This window comes from Spermophilus citellus, assembly GCF_964194105.1.
Source record: "Spermophilus citellus genome assembly, chromosome: 2".
In the NCBI taxonomy this organism is placed as follows: Eukaryota; Metazoa; Chordata; class Mammalia; order Rodentia; family Sciuridae; genus Spermophilus; species Spermophilus citellus.
This window is the reverse complement of record NC_138183.1, coordinates 8,436,484-8,455,111: the sequence shown is the minus strand read 5'-3', so window position 1 is coordinate 8,455,111 and position 18,628 is coordinate 8,436,484. Positions and strand designations below refer to the sequence as shown.

The 18,628-nt window shown below is 47.1% G+C and overlaps 1 protein-coding gene across 6 annotated transcripts in view; it reads left to right on the top strand.

Annotated features, from left to right (window-relative positions):
- RALGPS1 (Ral GEF with PH domain and SH3 binding motif 1) overlaps positions 1 to 18,628 on the top strand; it is a 271,882-nt gene that overhangs the window by 216,287 nt on the left and 36,967 nt on the right. For all 6 annotated transcript variants that reach the window (XM_081281958.1, XM_081281959.1, XM_081281955.1 and 3 more), the window contains 3 exons: positions 12,090 to 12,227; positions 13,682 to 13,775; positions 17,348 to 17,415. In XM_081281958.1, the coding sequence (XP_081138084.1) occupies positions 12,090 to 12,227; positions 13,682 to 13,775; positions 17,348 to 17,415 (300 nt within the window). The remainder of the gene's footprint in view (positions 1 to 12,089; positions 12,228 to 13,681; positions 13,776 to 17,347; positions 17,416 to 18,628) is intronic.

Here is an 18,628-nt window from a genome sequence, read left to right as displayed (position 1 = left end):
CTTCACAGACTGCTGATGAAGGAGTGGGGCTCCTGGGGGTGTGATCTCTTAAGAGTGAACTCAGAAGTTGACGTCTTCTGCTCCCTTGGTCTGCAACAGTGAAACAACCCCATAGATTTATATGGAAAAAATGAGCATTGACCACATTTTATGGTATCCAAAATCATATAGCGTCTCTTTGGGTCTTTATACCTAAGTACTATAATTACTAAGGGAAAATATTTTTCTTCCAAAAAAAAAAAAAAATCCAAGAAACTGACATATCACCAGATGCCTGCTGGCAAGAATAAACAGTTCTTCCCGCCTTCAAGAAGCCCCTCCCCATTACAGAAGGTGGCGGGCAGGCCAGCTTACCACACAGCATCACAGAGGTTCAGCCGGAACAGAGGAAAGGGACTCCCAAAGCTTGCTTGAAGGGCCAGGGGTCATTTTTATAGAGCTTTGCTTTTTGTTTTTTATCCAGAACTTCACAATGTTTTGGGGGGGGATTTTTTTTTTTTTTTTAATTCAAGCATTTAGCCAGGGTGTGTCTAGGGATGGATCTCTTTCCTAGAGCCTGGTGAACTCTTCTGGAGAAAACACCCTTCTCTGGGTTAGGTCTCTTTTGAGGGGCCCCAGATCTCCTCATATTCTTTCTTCCCTTGTGCTTTTTCTTGACCTTAGAGAGAGGTTGCCAAGCTGGCCCTCCATATTCATGATGTGAGTTTCCACGGTACCCAGTTGGCCACTTATGGCCTCTGTGGTCAGGTTTCTAATTTGGTGGGGGGTTTTTTGGTTTCTTTTTTTTTGTTGTTGTTATTTATTTATTTATTTATTTTTTGCAGTACTGGTGATGGAACCCAGGGCCTTGCACACACTAGACAGCGTCCTACTCCTGAGCTGCACCCCTAGCCCGAATTCTTGGAGCTTTAAGTCTTTTATTCTCATCACCTCATCCTCTTGCAGTGCCCCCTCTGCCAGTTATCTTCTATCCTTGAAGCTTTGTCTTCTTGTGCCATGTTCCAAAGAGAAATGGTCTTACACTGTCTCCCAGACCTTGGAATGGACAGTTCAGGGGAGGTGGCCGTCATGCCTCTGCCACCTCCTGCACACTGCACAGCCTCATGATTTGCTGGTGTTTTTTCAAGTGTCCCTTTGGGTTTTCTTTCTACTGGACATACCCTTGAACATGGTGAAATCAACTCCACTTTGGGGTTTATCAGCAGGCAGGCCTTTGGCCTTCCCTCTGAGCATACTCCGATTCTTTTTTGGAAGGAGCAATCTGCAAATGGATGATAAGAGGGAACAAAAAAGGGTGGGTCAGAATATTCCAGAACCCCAGATGAGCAGTGTGCTATGGTTGGCCCAAGCTCTCTAGTGTTCATAACCCTGGACCTCTGAGTCTGGGGACAGCCCCTGGGAAGTACACACTGTCTCAGTTTCAAGAGACAGGGTCTAGATGTGCTCAACTTCTGTCCTGTACATCTCCCTATCTTATGTTAAACTTCCTCCCAGATTCTAGCAATAGGCTGTCCCTCTTAGTCTTAGTAAGGGAGTTTCCATCTTATTTCTGCCTATAAGAATCTTAGTGATAGGTCGGGGAGGTTCTGTGAAGAGCTGTCTGTCTCTTCTGAAATGCTGCCAGACCCTACTAAAGTTTGTTTCTTTGAATGGCTTTTTTGAGCATCCACTCTATCCAGATCCCACACCAGCCCCTCATACGTACACTGTCTTCCTGAGTCTCCAGCAGCCCTGTGAGTTAGAGGACTCAGCTCTGCTTCAAGCTGGAGAAAGCAAGTTTCAGGGAGCTGGATGGCTCCCCCAGCTCACTCTGAATAATAACAGCCAATGCCAGGACTTGAATGCAAGTTCCTCTGTTCCCTTGTGGCTTTCCTCCATGCTGTGTAGAACTCTGATTATTGGGTTTAACAGCAGGTGCCAGACACCTGGGCTGAAATCCCTCACATACAGTGACCTGGGGCACTGGAATTGAGCAGAGGCCACCAATGCCAAGATCATAACTAACCCATTTCTATCTCAACTGAGGGTAATTCCTAGAGTTTAAAAAAAAAAATTATTTTTTAGTTGTAGGTAGACACAATACCTTTATTTTATTTTTATGTGGTGCTGAGGATTGAACCCAGTGCCTCACGCAGACTAGGAGAGTGCTCTTCCTCTGATCCACAACCCCTGCCCCAATTCCTAGAGTTTTTGTTTTAGTAGTTTCATGCCCTTAATTATCTGTGTAATTAGTGCCAGGCTGTGTGCCTCGTGGGGTCAGGGAACATGCCTCTCTAGTTCTCCTCTACCCCTGAATCTAGGGTGGAGGGGATACTCCACAAATATTTGTAGCACTGATGTCCTTTATCAGTGATGGTTGATATCACTGAGTAGACTGTCCCTGTGTCCTTGTGGCATCCTCTTCCCAGAGAGTCCCACCATCTTCTCTCAGGCTCCTGGTCTCTTCTAATTGACCAGCAGAATTGCTTCTCTGCCAGTTAGACCTCTCCTTTCCCTACAAAGCATCCTCTGATGGTGTAACCAGGAGTGTCCTAATGAGGGCAGCACTGACCCCAAGGCCTGCTGGGAGCACAGTGAGCTGTGGAGGAGAGGGAAAGCCAGAAAGGAGTAAAACTGGTGCTGGAGACCAGGCCAGAGTAGACAGATAGCTCTCAAGGAGCTGACCAGGAGCCCCGGACCCAGGAGGTCAAGTTTCTTGGATTTTTTTTTTCCAAGTGAATTGAGTCTGGTGAGTAGGAGAGAGGCACACAAGGAGGGAAGATGAGGCTGGGCCCTCCAGTCCGAAGCAGGACCCAGCCAGGCTCTCCTCTAGCCACCCATGCCCACTAACCTGGGCCGATGCAGCCAGCCACTGCACTGGCTACTTTCAGTTTCCTCTGCTGGTGGGGCTGAGAGGCTGCTTTGCCCACCTTGGCCCTGACATCAGAAGCATTGGAAAGGTGGGGCTGCCCAGGGCCAGTTGGATCTGGCTGGGCTGAGAGCCTTGTGTCCACAGTGTCCTGGAGAAGAGTCCACAGAGATGGCTCCACTATGAAGTTTTTTAGAGGAGCCCCAGCCACTGAAAGTGGGTTTCCTAGGACTGCCCTGTGGGGATTCACATCCTCTTGCTCTCAGGAAAGGCAGGAAGGATCAAAACCCCTGAGCCTAAAGCCACAAATAGGTGAGTTACAACACCTTCTCTCCAGGGGGCCCAAGGAGCCTTTCAGTTTTCAAGTTAGCAAAATCAGGGAAGAATTTACTCTAAGAAAGTGAAAATCAGCTTGGTTCTAGCCAACCCTCCTAAAATCTGTTGCTTGTTTCCAGAGAATAGAGGGATTGGTGGCTGAGGTTCAGAATGTGGTATTTTGTTACACAGTTTCCACTGAGTCCTGAATGAAGCGGGGTTTTGCGTTTGCCCTGTTATTATTTCGGTATCTGTGAAGACTAGGTACAGCGTGGCCACAGACATAGGAGCGCATTAGTGGAAGTGGAAAATACCTTGGCGACTAAGGCGGCTGTCTGTGAGCTCATTCTCTGGCTGGGATCCTGGTGGCCTGAGACGTTCAGGGAGCCTTTCTGTGCACAGTAGCAGGTCCCGGAGCCAGCACTGGAAAGACAAGCTTGGGAGTGTTTTCCTTGGCACGTGGGCAGCCTCGGTTCTACCCAATATAGAGGCAGGTTTCCGAGGCTTTCACTGGGGGAATCATTTTGCATTTCCTCTTGGTGACGTTAGCACCTCTGGAAGCCCTTCAGAGCACTCAGAGAAATAAGGGTATTTAGCTTGGAGATAGCAGAACTCAGGGCTGGCCCTAACAGGGTGGCAGTACAGTGGGTGTCCAACAGCCATGGCCACTCGCTTCCACTGAACAGTGGAATTTCAGAGGCCAGATGCAAGTGAGTTGTGTGTGTTTGTGTGTGTGTGTGTGTGTGTGTGTGTGTGTGTGTGAGAGAGAGAGAGAGAGAGAGAGAGAGAGAGAGAGAGAGAGAGAGAGAGAATGGATGCGACTTTGGCTGTAGTCAGCTCTACTAACAGCACTTGGCCCCCAGGAGTGTGATCAAGACTGTGACAGAAGAAAGGGCAGCCAGCCAACAGCCAGCAGGCAGGAGGAGGCCCAGAGGGCCAGGGGTGTGGTGCTTTAATGAATATTACTTGTTAATATTTGCCAATTTGTATAAGCATTGCTGTATAATAAGTTTCTAGGAGTGAAATTGCTGAGTGCTAGAAAATATATATTTGAAATTTTGGTAGATATGGCTAATTATCTCCTAAAAGTTTCTATCAGTTTCTACTACACTCTCATCCATCCTAAGTATTATCAGTCTTTTTTATTTTTGTCAGTATAAGTGGCAAAAATAATTTTGTTTTTTAATATGTACTTCTTTGATTACTAGTGAGCCTTGAGCATCTTTCATGTCCTTATTTTTTTGGTACTAGAGGTGGAACCCAGGGGTGCTTAACAACTCAGCGACATTCCCAGCCCTTTTTATTTTATTTTTTTATTTTGAGACAGGGTTTCACTAAGTTTCTTAGGGCCTCACTAAGTTGCTTAGGCTGGCTTTGAAGTCCCAATCTCCTGCCTTAGCTTCCAGGGCTACTGGAATTACAGGTGTACGCCACTGTGCCCAGCTAAATTTCACATCTTTATTCATCATTTATCTCTTCCACATGAGCATGTGGCTCATTCTCTATAACATTGGCCTTCATTGTAGGAGCCCTTTATATATCAGCTGTCCTATAACTTGCAAGTATCTTAATGCTCTAACATTTGCCACCTCTGTCGGGTTTTGCTAAGCTAGAGTCAAAAAGACCTGCAACTATTCCCTTCTATGGTACGAAACATTTTAAATAACATTCAGATTTTCTTTAAAGGTTTTATGAACGAGTTTCTAGGTATTGTAGTTTGAATTATAGTGTCTTTCTAAATATTAATATTTTTAGGTAAAATATTAGCAAATTTTTAGTTTAATAAAAATATTAATATTAGCAGAAGTTTTTGCCTCTTCTTGAGACAATTTGGGAAAAAAGTAGATTTTCCTAATAAGCAACCATTTAATCTAGATTTCCAACTTTGTTACCATAAAATTACAATTATTTTAACATCTCCTTCATGCATGTAGTCTTAGCCCCTTCTCACCACTAACATTGTACATCTGTGTTTTCTTTCTTTTTTTCCTCTCTGTCATTCATACCAAAAGATTCTCTATTTCTTCAGTTCTTTTTCAAAGAACCAGCTTTCAGATTTTTTTTTTATTACTTTGCTGGACTTTTGGTTTTTTAAATTCATTATTTCTGCTTTTATATTTTAATTGTGTTCTTCTTGCTTTTTGCTGTGTTTTATTCTTTCTCTGTATAAAAATCCTAATTCTCTATGATAAATACTAAGACCATGCATTTTTTTCTTTCTAAAGTATGGACTTTTCTCTGAGTATAGTTATAAGGTTTTGATTACATAATGTGTGGATAGTTAGTGATTTTAATTCCTTCTTTCATCTCTGAGTTATTTGGTAAAGGTTTTTCTTTACCAAATGCTTTTTATTTTTTTTTTTTAGAAGTTGTTTTTACCCCTGGGGAAAAGGAAGGAGTGAATTCTCCAGACCCACCAAAACCACATGGATCATGAGTGTGGAAGGTGGGATTCCCCCCAATAGAAAATATAGGGCTGTTTCCAGAAGAATTAGGAAGTGGATATTGGGCAGACAAAAGTGTCTGTTTTTTTTTTTTTTCTCTTGCCAGTAAAGTTGTTGAAGGTTTAAATGAGATGGTACATGTAGCACAGGGTCTATCACAAAACAAGGCCAATAACAGTCACCAGACCAATGCCCTCTCTTCATCCCCTTTCTTTCTGCTGATTAGGACCCCACCACATGCCATGCCATCCCTAGCTCTCCAGGGACCCTTGCAATACACTTGCAGTAGGTTACCTCCTTGCACCTTTACATTGCCAGGTAATCCTCGGGGCGCCCAGGGATCTTGGCCATGTCCTCATTTCACCTTGGGGAACCTGGAGGAGACTTGGCTCCTCTGGACCCCAGGATTCTATCCAGGCTGCAGGACTTTGTCCATGTGACTTTGTGATTCATGAGCCACAACACCAAGACATAAATGAAGCCATGTGCTCCTGCAGAAAACACGGCTTCTCACCACCTGACACGTGACTGCTTGGCTGGGCCTTCCCCTTCCCTGCAGACCTGGAAGCATATGTCTCCATGACAGCGAGCAGCCCACAGACTGCCCATAGGAATTGTTCTTTAAATGAGGATCTATTCTGAAGCCCCTGTTTTGCAGGCTTGATATTAATTAGCAGGCACTAATTAATACACACAGTCTTCTGCATCTTCTCAGGGAGCCAGAGCTATCTTCAGAAAATGGAATTGCTTTGTGCTCTCTTGGAAAAAAAACAAACAAACGCAAACCCTAATGAGCAGCTGCTGTTATTTCATTTGGAACTTATGGGGACAGTTAATGTGATCGAATCACACAGTGTAGTCCTGGGTGCCAGCACTCCTCATTTCTGAAGTCTGAGAGTGGGCTTTGCAAGGCAGAGTGGGAGAATATGGGAAAAAGTCTTTCATCTCAAACTTTGAAAAGGAGAGAGAGAAAATAGAACGCTTGAGATGGAAATGTGGCACATTTTTATACCACAAAGATTTTTTTCCCTCAACACAGCAGAATTTCCCTTATTGAAAAGAAAGCCGTGTGAGAAAAACCAAAACCAGACTTGGGCTGGAAGCGAGACGGGGCGGCGATGGGAGAACAAGGGCGCAGTGAGTCCCCGGGCCTGCGGGGAGCCCTGGGCTAGCCGCGGGCTTTGGCTCAGGGAAGCTCAAGTGCCTGGCCTTGCAGAGGGCTCCGCGCCACTGAACATGGGTGTCCCTCAGACTCAGAGCAGGGGTCTGTTCAGGAGAGCGTGTCCTTTGTTCTTGCGAGCTCCCTCCTTGGGACTGGGGCATCTTGGGCATGCCTCTGGAGGGAGCCCGGATTCAGGTCAGGAAGCAGGGGTGGCCACCCACCCCTCATGCTGAGGCCAGCCCAGCCTCGGTGAGGGCTCCACCACACAGCCAGCCAGGCTGCCGGCTCCAGGCCCTGGGGGTCCTTGCCCCGCCACAGCAGTCTGGCTGGCACTCATGTGGCAGCCATGGCAGTGTCACCAGGCCCTGTGTGGGGCACAGAGGAGCAGCAGAGCAGACGTGTGGTCTGGGGAGTTGCCCCCTCAAGGGAGGGCTGGTCTGCGGGTGGCATGGCATGGGGCTGGAGCCAGCTGCCACAGTGTCCTCAACAGGCAGGCCACAGCAGTGTTCCTCATGCCTCCAGCTCTGTGGCTAGGACCCTGCCAGCCCCAAGCCCCTAGCACTGATCTCGGTCCCAAGTCTTTGAAGTCAGATAGGCCTGACTCATACTTGCAAGCTGTTTGATCTTGGCCTAGTCACTTTTCTTCCTAAATCTCAGTTTCCTAACCTGTAAAATGGGAGAATGAGGGTACCTGCTTGTCAAGATTGCTGCAAAAGTGCATGAGATATTAGCACACATTCTCCCAGTAGCAGACAGTGGCTGGGACTATTACAGCTCCTTCTTCTGAAGTGTCCACACCTCCCCTTCCAGCCCAGTCCCTGGTATCACTCAACCCTACAGCAGCCAAAGTCAGTGGCTGGTCCTGTTGCTGCGCATCTTCATGGGCCAACAACACAGTGTTGTCCGCTTCATTAACTGTCTAAATAGGAATAAGGGCTGTAATGTCCAGCTGTGCTATCCCCTCCAGATGGAAGCTCCCAGCATGGTCCAGCTTGGAGTGGCCTTGTGTAACTAGCTTATGGCAAATGCAGCTGGGTGCTTCTCTCTCTTGAATATCCACTGCTGATCCCAGTGGGACCTCACAAGGGAGCCAGGTCAGGGTCAGCTTAACTTCTTGGCCACTTCAATGGTCCAGGCCCTAGGCCAGGAGACTCCATTCACTCACAGTTATTATCCACTTTCATTGTCAAGGAAACTGAGGTCCCAGGAGATGAAAAGCCTCACCTGAGGCCACCCTCACTCTGGTAGGTAGCAGAAGCAAGGCTCCAAGTCTGCCTCTGCCCCCCCCCCCCTCACAACTGCCTACAATGCTACAGATCTGGCAGAGCCCCCAAGTCTGGGTGGGCCACTGATAATGGGACCTGGGACAGATATGCTCCAATGGGCATGATGGAGGTAGGGAATAAGAGGTGGTTGGTGTAGCAAGGAGAGGTAGCCACAGTCTCCTCATGAGCCTTCCTGGAAGAGTGTAGTCCCCCCAGCTTCAGCTATGTCGCCATCTGGCTAGGCACTGGAGGATCTGGCTGAAGGGAAAGAAGGACTGGTAATACAGCAGCCTGGACAGACTTTTGTGCAAATCCTGCCTGTGCAACTCCCCCACTGTGTGACCTCAGGCCAGCAATGCAGCCTCTCTCAGCTCAGTTCCTTCCTCTGTACCACAGGGGTAAGACCTCCTGCAACAGTATTGTTCTTACAGATCAGTAACCTGTCCAAAGCTCTTAGTTTAGGACCTGGGGTGGCATAATAAGTGCTCAGTAAACATCAGTGGTCATCATGGCCACGTGACTCTCGGTGTCTCTTCAGCTACAGAACAACATGTGCTTCCTACAGTTATTGTCTGTGATGAATAAAATATGCCTTTGTTCCGGCATTCCCTTCTTCAGCTGGTGTTTACCACGCAGCTCCTCCAGACACCGGGGACTGAGCCCTTAGAACAGGACACACCGCCCGTTCTCAGGGTTTAGGCTGGTGGGGAGTCAGGCCTTAAGTACATGGGTGACACAATCACGTCTCCAGCTGGGGCTGTGGCGAGCACTAACAGAGGAATCAACCCAGCACCTGGCACAGTGCCAGCTGGAGGTGGTTATTCTTATGATTTCCTATGCTTAGGGTGTATAAATATTTCCTAATATGGACTACTATGCCACAGAAAAGGGTTCCCTGAAAACTTTGTTAGCTACAGAAAATCTGCTCCTGTAGCCGCTGTGGCTGTAGAAGACTGTCTAGCGGAGGGTCTGTTCATGCATGACCAGGGGTAGGTTTCCCCAAGTCACTGGAGCCAGGAGCCTCCTTGGCGGGGGTCACCCCATCCTCAGCACACTGTGGCCTGAGGAGCAGGCAGGTGCTAGAGTGTGCGTGCTTCCTGGCGGGGATCCGTGAACACGCTACTCTCAGGCAGTAGTGAGCCCCCACTCCTCAGGGTGCAAGGAGAGGCTGGGGCTGGACCTGCAGCCAGACAGACCTGGGGCAAATCCCAGCCCTCTTGCTCCTTAATCCCTGAGATTTAGTTATCTCCTCCTTCTTCCCAGAGTTGATGCAACAAAGAGGGGTCAGTTCGGTCTTGCCGTAGACCCCAGAAGCAGAAGGCCCCCTTTGCCCTTATCCTGCTCTGGGCTGAGATTTGCCCAGCCCCTCTGAGTCAGCCAGGCTGACATCTGTGTGCTGTGTCTGCAGTCACACTGCCTCGTGGCCCACATCCCTCCACCCCCTGCTCAACTCTGGGGGTTGCTTTCTGTTGTGGTTGAAGCAATAATGGGATTTTCAGGATTGCCGTTGCTGAGTCCTTGGGGAGGTAACTGAGTTACATTTTAAAGAGGAGAGAGGAAAAACAAAGTTAAGAGAAAGAATAAAACCATGGGTTCAAACCTACCAGACTTAGAGCTTCTGTTCAAGGGAAATTATTTCTAATTAGTAAAATATTGGAAGCATGGTACCACCAGAAAGAAAGGAAGTGGAAATGACTCCTATGAGAAGTACTAGCATATGTTTCTATGATTTAATGGTTTCCCATAACAATGTGTAACTATTTTAAAAGCAGACGAGTGAGTCATGGTATTCAGTACCAGTGGTCCACTATGGCAGCAGGAAGCGTGCACTCCAGAGGAGGCAGGCTTGGGTTCGACTCCCATCTCCAGCATTTACCAGCTTGTGACCTCAAGCAAGTTACACATCCTCTCTGAGTTTCCTTTTTTTCCCTCTATAAAATGGGTTGTTGGAGGGATAAATAAGATAATGAAGGTATAATTCCTGGTTCAGTACTCTCCATCTATGCAAAATTCTAAAGTATGAGGTTAATTTCTGTGTTTGTAACAATACTTAGTCATTTAATAATAAACTTCTAAGGCTATAAAATTTTCTCATATTACCATATTGGCCAGAACCATACTTTTTTGATATGTAGTGTTCCTGTTATCATCTTCAAACAGATTTTTTTATTTTAGATTTTTTTGTTTTTTCTTTGACCTAGGAGTTACTTATGAATATGTATATGTGTGTGTGTTTTCAAATGGTTAGAATTTTTTAGGATTTAAATCATAGATATATTATAGTAAGGTCAAAGCATGTGAATAATATGGTATTTACTTTTTAGAACTTACAGAACTTTTCTTTTAGTTTTTTATTAGATTTTATTTATTCTAACTTGTTATATATATTGGTAGAATGCAGTTCATTTCGTATTACACACATAGAGCATAATTTTTCAAGTCACTGGTTGTATATAAAGTATTTTCACACCATTCCTGTCTTCATACATGTACGTAGGGTAATGATGTCTGACTCATTCCACCGTCTTTCCTACCTCCATGCCCCCTCCTTTGCCTTTGCCCTATCTAAAGTTCCTTCATTCCTCCCATACAAAAATTTATTTATACTAGGTTATAAAGAACTTTTCTACTTACAAAAATTTGTAAGTAGTCTATTGGTATCTGAAAAGAACTATGTTTTCGTTTATGTAAAACCAAGCTGTGGGGCTGGAGTTGTATTTAGCTCAGGGGCAGAGCACTTGCCTAGCACTTGTGAGGCACTGGGTTGGATCCTCAGCACCATATAAAAATAAATAAAGCAAAAGCATTGTGTCCATGTACAACTAAAAGAAGGAGGAGGAGGAGGAGGAGGAGGAGGAGGAGGAGGAGACCAAAAAACCAAGCTTGCTAATGTTGTTACTATACCACTATTATATATATATATATATATATTCTCTCTCTCTCTCTCTCTCTCTCTCTCTCTCTCTCTCTCTCTCACTGGCAACTTGACCTGAATTCCCCCAGCTCATTACTGGCCTGTTATGACAATGTTTTTATATCATACCTTATTTTAAGCATTCTCAGGAGAATTCTCTGTCTAGTCTTAGTTCTGTATACTGAAAACTTTTCCATTTTTAATCTCTTCTTTTGTTCTCTAGTTAATTTATGATTGTATATGTGCATGCATGCATACTATTTGGACAGAGACAAATAAACACACACTTAAGTGAATAAATGAAGAGAATTTAACATGTTAGTCTTTTTTATTGCTTTGAAAAAATACCTGAGATAAACAACTTAAAGAAGAGAGGAATTATTTTGGCTCCTGGTTTCTGAGGTTTCAGTCCACGGTTGGCTGGCTCCATTGTTTCTGGGCTGTGGTGAGGCAGAGTGTCATGGCAGAAGGGAGTAGAGGAGCATAGCTACTCACCTCATGGTGACTGGGAGGTACAGTGAGTGAGAGAGAGCAAGGAATGGGGGAGACAAGATACAGTCCCCAAGGTCATGCCTCCAAGGACCCACCCCTGCCAACTAGGTTCCACCTCCTAGTCTCCACCACCACTCCTAGTCTCCATTTAGCCATGAATCCCCCAGTGGACTAATCCATTCTTAAGGTTAGAGCCCTCATGATCCAGTCACTTCCCTAAATCTCTGAAGCTTTCCATACATGAGCCTTTGGAAAATATTCCAGATCCAAACTATAACAGCTCAAACAGATGTCCTGCTCAACATGACAGTTTAGACCTGTTAAATAAACTTTAGTGGTTGGTGAAAAACTAAAGTATTCATCTCTTTCATGTCCTGTTATTTTCCATTTGTATTCTAAGTAAAAAGCTTTATTGTGGGAAAAAGTATGAACAAGAAATGTTAAACTCTGCCAGCATTCATTTTGAATGTTGCTCAGATGTTCAATTTACAGTCTGCATGAAAAATGAAGAGTCAGGATTGGAATTGCAGTCAAAACGGGTCTCCATGAGCCACCCTTTCTACCATCTTGCAGAACAGGGCTATTTTGTGCTCTTTTGCTCTGATCAGTAGTAAACTCCGACCACAGTTAATGTCTTCTTTAATTTTAGGAATCTATCTTCTGGATTTAATCTACATCGATTCTGCATATCCTGCCTCAGGCAGCATCATGGAAAATGAACAAAGATCTAATCAGATGAACAATATTCTCCGAATAATTGCTGATTTACAAGTTTCCTGCAGCTATGGTTAGTAACCTTGTTTCTTGAGATTTTAAGATCTTGCATCATTGAAATTTGGGTCCAACATCAAATTTCTTCTAGAACACTTCAGAAACCAGGTAGTCCAACAAAGCTCTTCATTTTAATATCTCAAGCTTCAAATATGTGCTAGATCCTTTCCACATCAGTTTGGTCTTCAAAGGCCACCATCCAGGTCAGCCTTCCTCTGACAGGTACCTGTGTTCTCAGTGCAGGGGCCTCCCTTGTCCCAGAGCCTCCAGTCACCATGATGAGCAGAGCAGTCACAGACATAGGCTTCAGGTCAGACAGACTCAGTTGAAGTCTCAGAGCTACCTCTTGAAAAGTCACTTTCTCCTCTATAAGGTTTGTTCATGCATGAAGCTGGGGCCATGACGTGAGCGGTGCCCTGGGCACAGCCCTCATGTTTCAGCAGAGCTCGGGAGTGCTCTCACCTTTCACTATTAGCCTCACTTGCCACTGCATCAGCTCTTAAAGCAGGTGTCCTTACTTGCGTTTCACAGACGAGAACATGGAGACTTTAGAGAAGCAAAATGACCTTCAGAATCTGGCAGCCAAGGGGCCAAGCCTCCAAGGGCTCCCTCAGTACCTGGATGCCTGTCCAGGAAAAAGAGGGTCCTCCCTACCCATCCTCTTCAAAGCCTCCTCCACTCCTGCCAATTAAAGTTTCTGTCCCACCCCATGGTCCCCTCAGGAGGAGTGCAGTGACTGTGAAGTCTACAGAGAGTGGCTGGCAGCAATCACCCAAGAAGGAGAGGTAGTGTCGTATGGCACGGCTTCCGCTAACCTGGGTCCACCATGGCTCTGTTGCGTCTCAGTTGCCCAGGTTCTTCCTCCATGCCTCCTATGTGAGGCTGAGTGAAGGTTAAGATAGCTGACTCCTGTGAGTCACCTGGAGCCCAGTCCAGCTCAGACAGGTGCTCAGGCACAGGGCTCCTGCTTTTCTTCCCAGCATGCAGCAGCTAAAGCCACGGGCCATGGTCTGGGTTGGGTTTGTGCACCCAAATCAGTGGTTCCTGCATTCCTGCCACACAGACAGTAGGCAGGCATGGGAGGTTTGCCTGATTCCTCCAGTGGACATATGTTTAGGGCACAGACAGCTGTTTCTAGTCTGTTCTAGAGGTCAGCACACCTTCTCTTCCCAACTCTAAGCTCTAAGTGGAGAGGCTTCAGATTCTCCTTCCTGGCCAGAGAACTGTGGTGGCCTTGGAGTATGGCGTCTGTGGCCCACACATTTAGGGGTCACTCCTCAAGGGCCTAACCTAGGTCTGACCACCCCTTTGTGCCCAGCACAGGGTCTGACCCTGAGGCAGGTCAGCACTGCTGGCAGAGGGAATGGACCTCAGTATCCAAGGAGCATCTAATTTGTACTTTCTGTGCTTTTCCTTTGGGACTGGAGGTGGGAGAGACTGAGGCCTCTGGGTTTTGTCTGCGTTTTGCAGATCACCTCACAACCCTGCCCCATGTGCAGAAGTACCTGAAGTCAGTGCGCTACATTGAAGAGCTCCAGAAGTTCGTGGAAGATGACAACTATAAGTGAGTCCCCACCCACTCCTGAGTCAGGCCTACCAGCTGTGTTGTCCCTAGCACTCAGGTCCCTGGGGGTGATCTAGCCCTTGTTGGGACCAGTGAGTAACAGGGCCCCCATGCCCCAGCACCCACAGCACTGCATGCCCTCCAGAAACCAGGTAAACAGCAGCACTGTCTGCACAGCCCTGGTGCCTCAGGCCCCAAGGTCCGAGCCATTGTTTTCCCTTCTGAGTGTGGTTTTCCTACGTGGCCCAGGGGGCAAGCGAGTGAACCCCCAGCACCATCTCTTGGCAGCCCCTGTGGATAGACCCACTTGTCAGAAAGACCACTGAAGACCCTGTGGCTTGTCATGGCTCACCCTGCTCTGGTCCTCAGTTCTTTCTTCACTGGAGACATCTGGGAGTATATCCAGTGTTTCTGTCTGGAGGGAGAAGGCAGGAGGACTTTTGGTATCAACTCTGCCATATTGGTTGGGCATCCTCTTGGCTCATTTTGAGTTTCAGGTCACCTGTGAGTCTCAGTTCTTTTTCATGTAACCTGATATCAAGGCCAGTCTCAGCCATCCTGCAGTTGATCATTTGCTACCTAAATGTCAACTTTACAGGTTTTCTTTTAAATCTTATCCTACTGGTTGCTCCCAGTATACCATGATTCCTTTGAATCTTGTTATCTAGTATGGATTTTCTCTCTCTCTCTCTCTCTCTCTCTCTCTCTCACTCTCTCTCTCTCTTGCAGTTTTATGTCTACAAATTTGGTCTTCCTTATTACTTGGTATTCATCTAAGCCAATGAAAACTGTGGAGAACTGTGGCCACTGAGTCCCACACTGGGATCTGGGAACGGCTGGTCAGCAGCGCCCCACTGGCCAGCTCTGCCGTAGCAGCTTGCTGTCCTGGCTATAAATCAGAGCTGCCCTAAACACTTTCTAACCATCCAGATGTCTCGGGTGGGGCCTGGAGATCTGTCTTCTTTCAGAGTTCCCTCTGTGGTTCTAAGATCCTAGACGTAATATATTAGTTGTTATTATAAAATAATTTGTCAAAATTTTAAATAATGTGAAATTGTAATTTATTACATAATAGCAACAAGAACAGATGAAGCCAGAGATTACCATTAAAACTGCAGTTCATCACACAAGTTGTTTTATTCACAAAGCATTTGCTGTTCCTGAAAAGAGTGCCCTGCAGCCGAGACTATTCCTGCTTAGGTTCTGGGTAATATTTTCCATTCATGCGCCAGACTTTCAATTTAAAGAGACAGTAGTTTTTCATTAACAGTGATATTCTTTAAAGAGAAAAATGGTCTATAAATATTTGTGACCATGACACAATCCCTGGAAAGTCTGAAGATTGTTAGCGATTACGCCTTCTTTTCTGAAGGTCAAAGAGCACCCTCAGCACTTGATGCTAAAGGACAGTCACCCCTTTGTTGTGGCCAAAATGGGCAAGCCCAGCAGGGAAGGCTACATTTTGGCCCCAATCAGCCACCACTGGGGCTCCTTTCCCAGGGAGGTCCTGGCTCTGAGTAGCAAGAGGACGCAGGGCCTGTGGTTCTGCTCGGGGCATCCTCTCCATGGCCAGCTCGCACCTGGAGACTGGCTTCTCACCCTCACGTGGGACACTGGTGACACTGCTTGCCTAACACACTTCCCGTCTGAGGTATTGCACCAAGAGGCCCAGTTAGTGCTTTGGCCTTTTATTATTATTATTATTATTACCCAAATTCCTGCCACGTAGAAAGCACACCCATTAGAATTAAGTAAACATCATTTTGGACATTTTTCTATGTGTGGAAAATTTACATGTACATGAAGCATGGACCAATGGATGGATGCAATGATGGAATTTATTAAAATAGGATTATACCACCCTTGCTATTTTTTAATTCAAGTATTTTAGTTTAATTCAACAAGAACAAAGAACTGAAATAAAAGGCAAGAATCTCTGCTCTCTAAATAATATTTCTTTTACAAGGGATATTATTTTCCAAATGAGCCTCCTAAGATTCTTAAGAGGGATCAGGAAAAACATGAAGAGGCCTGAGTCAGTGAGTTTCCTTGTATCTAGGTTTCTACTGTGTCCGGTATCAGTTGGCTCCAGTTTTGAAAGCTGAAACTATGAGCACTACCCCCTCCTTCACCTCCACCACCTTCCAGATTTTTGTTAGTTGTGTTATTATTGGACAACATAGTTCAAGTTTTTAACATAAACATCATGTTCAGGAATCACAATTCCTACTGTTTCATGTTTTTAAGTGGATTCAGTTCTTACCACCTGTTGTTCCCCCACAGCATCTCAGTTCCTGGAGTCTTTATTTTCAAAACGCTCCCTTACATAGCTGAATTTCATCAGGAAGCAGGCCCCTCCCCGCCCTCATGGGTCCTGCACTCCCTGAGTTCTCCAAGGAAATGTCTGCGTGGGCTGGGGCTCTGCTCTCCCCCAGGCCTGTAGACCCTGTGCATTGCCTCCTGGCTTTGGGTGGTGCTGTAGAGAAGTCTCAAGTAAGTCTGATGTTTTGTCTGCCTGGTGGTGAAGAGCTCTGTGAAGTTCCAAAGCCCTATAGGGTACAGCCTCAGAGCCACGCAGGGTTTCTCTGCTCTGATGGACTTCCTCATCTGTGCCGTTTCCTGGCTTCTGTCGTTCAGGGTGCCATGTGTTGCGTGTTCTCTGCCCTCCTCATCCTGAGCTCCTCTCTAAGGCTGCGAGCTCCTCCCCAGTGCTCAGTGTCCCCAGGTGATCTGTTTCCACTGAGGTGTTGGGCCGGCACGTTCTCATTCCAATCTTCCATTTTGTCCTCTCAGTCCACAGTCCCCTGTTCCATCTTGTTCCTTTGTTTCATCCTCTCATTTTTCAGATTTTGTTGTGTTCAGCCATCTTTTTAGTAAGTCTTCCCCCCATTGAGAGCGCCTGAGGGGATTTCCTGTGGTGCCGGGTCAGGCCCAGGCAGAGCTGTCTCCCTTTCTCTTTCCTTCTTTGTGAAAGGAGGTCTGCAGGCTGCCAGGCCATTTCTTTTCTTCTTGCTTCCATTCAGGAGGCTGTCTGGGTGTTCCATCCTCTGCTACAGCAGGGGGCACATGGCCTTCCTCCTGTGTGCAGAGAGGGGCTGGTTCCCCTCCTTCTGGCTGGGAGGCCCAGGGGTCCCAGATCTCCCCAACTCTGTAGCCTGGGGGAGCTGGAGCCCCAGCTCTCTGGAGACAGGAAGCCTGCAGTCAGTTTGGTAGTGGGCTCAGGGTTTCCTTCACCTCATTGGGGGCTGTCTCCATCCACTCCAGAAAGAGCTACCCCAGGTTGCCAGTTGTGACCCACAGAGCCTTCATGTGTGTCAGAGCATCCCTGCTCTGCTCTGCACTGCTGGCCCTGCAAATTTGGGAAAGGAAGCTACTTAGTCCCACTGCCCCCAGTGTCCTCATTTATAAAATGTATGCAGCTGTGATCGGGAGCAGATCTCACAGTGCTCCTGGGTCCTGTGGCTAGTTGGCCCTTCACAGACATCCCATATCCCAACCCCAAATGCACACTTGCTCTGTTCTCCCTCGGATATGCCAGGGCCTGTCTGATTTTGTGAAAATCTTTGTTTCAGACTGTCACTCAGAATTGAACCAGGAAGCAGCTCTCCAAGACTAGTTTCATCCAAGGAAGATCTTGCAGGTATCGTAGCCACCTCAGGTGGGACCAGAGCCCTCATGGACTAAAGGTGGCTGCTGGGTTGGCCTTTACCTGTGGAGCCAAAGGGCACAGCTGAGTTTGGAGTGTGGCAGACTCAACTCCCCACTCGGTCTCCCATGCCAACCTGCCAGGCTCCTGATCACATGGGACCCCTGAGGGACACCCCTGTGCAGAGGCTCCCTGGAGGACCCCGGGAGTGAACAGCCCCAAGAAAGGGAAAAACAGAGCCCCAAGTTGGAAGTGTGCATGAGGAACAGAAAAATCCAGGATCTTCTCCAGGCCACCTAGACCTTTACCGTTGGGGCATGTGGGCCGGGGGGTGGGTTATGTGCCCCTCAGGGGTGCCCTGGATGCCTAGGGTTTGGGTGTCACCATGTCCAGGTGGCTCATCCTCCTGGGAGCATTGAATTTTTTCCCCTGTTAGGGAGCGCGCACATGCGTGCACACATGTTCCTAGTGATGAGCTCCCAGGCTCTGCATCAAGTCCCAGCCCCACCCTTCCCAGCTTGACATGTGGCTTCTCTGGTCTTCAGTGATCTCCCCCACAGAGTGGCGCTAAGATGGCACACTCTTGTAGAGCTGTCGTAATTCCTGATAAGTCAGGCCCGTAAAGTACTCTGCCTGGGTGTTGGTGGCTTCACTGTCATTTTCATCATGTTACCTTTTAGTCACAGTCCAGCCAGCTCTCAGTGACCAGGGCTGATCTCCAGCAGCACTTCTCCTAGTTTGATCTCTGGATCACACTAACCTGTGATTTAGACCACTGCAGTTTTACATACGTGACTTCACCCCTCTGGGTTTCAATTCCTTACTTATAAAATGGGATAGTAAAACCATCATCCCAGGAATGTTAGAATGTCAGACCAGGACCATGTTTGGAAGGCATCCAGTGTAGTTTCTCCCATGTCAGAGCCATGGGGTGGCAGGGCTGGGCAGTACTGCAGCCTTCTGCAAGCCCCACCCTGCAAGGCCTCTGCCCTGTCCCTGGGCTGCATTCCCAGCTCCCTGTCTCCCGGCCTCTCTGAACTCCATCCTGCCAGCTGGACCATACCCTAGCACCCTGGTCCTCTGATAACTTGGCAGAGGGCAATATGGTTGCTCCTCAGAGCTTGCGAGATGCTCTTGTCTACACCTCAAGGTACTTAAGTCACTGTTGGCCATGGCTTGATTTTCATGGAGCTCATGGGGCTTCCTT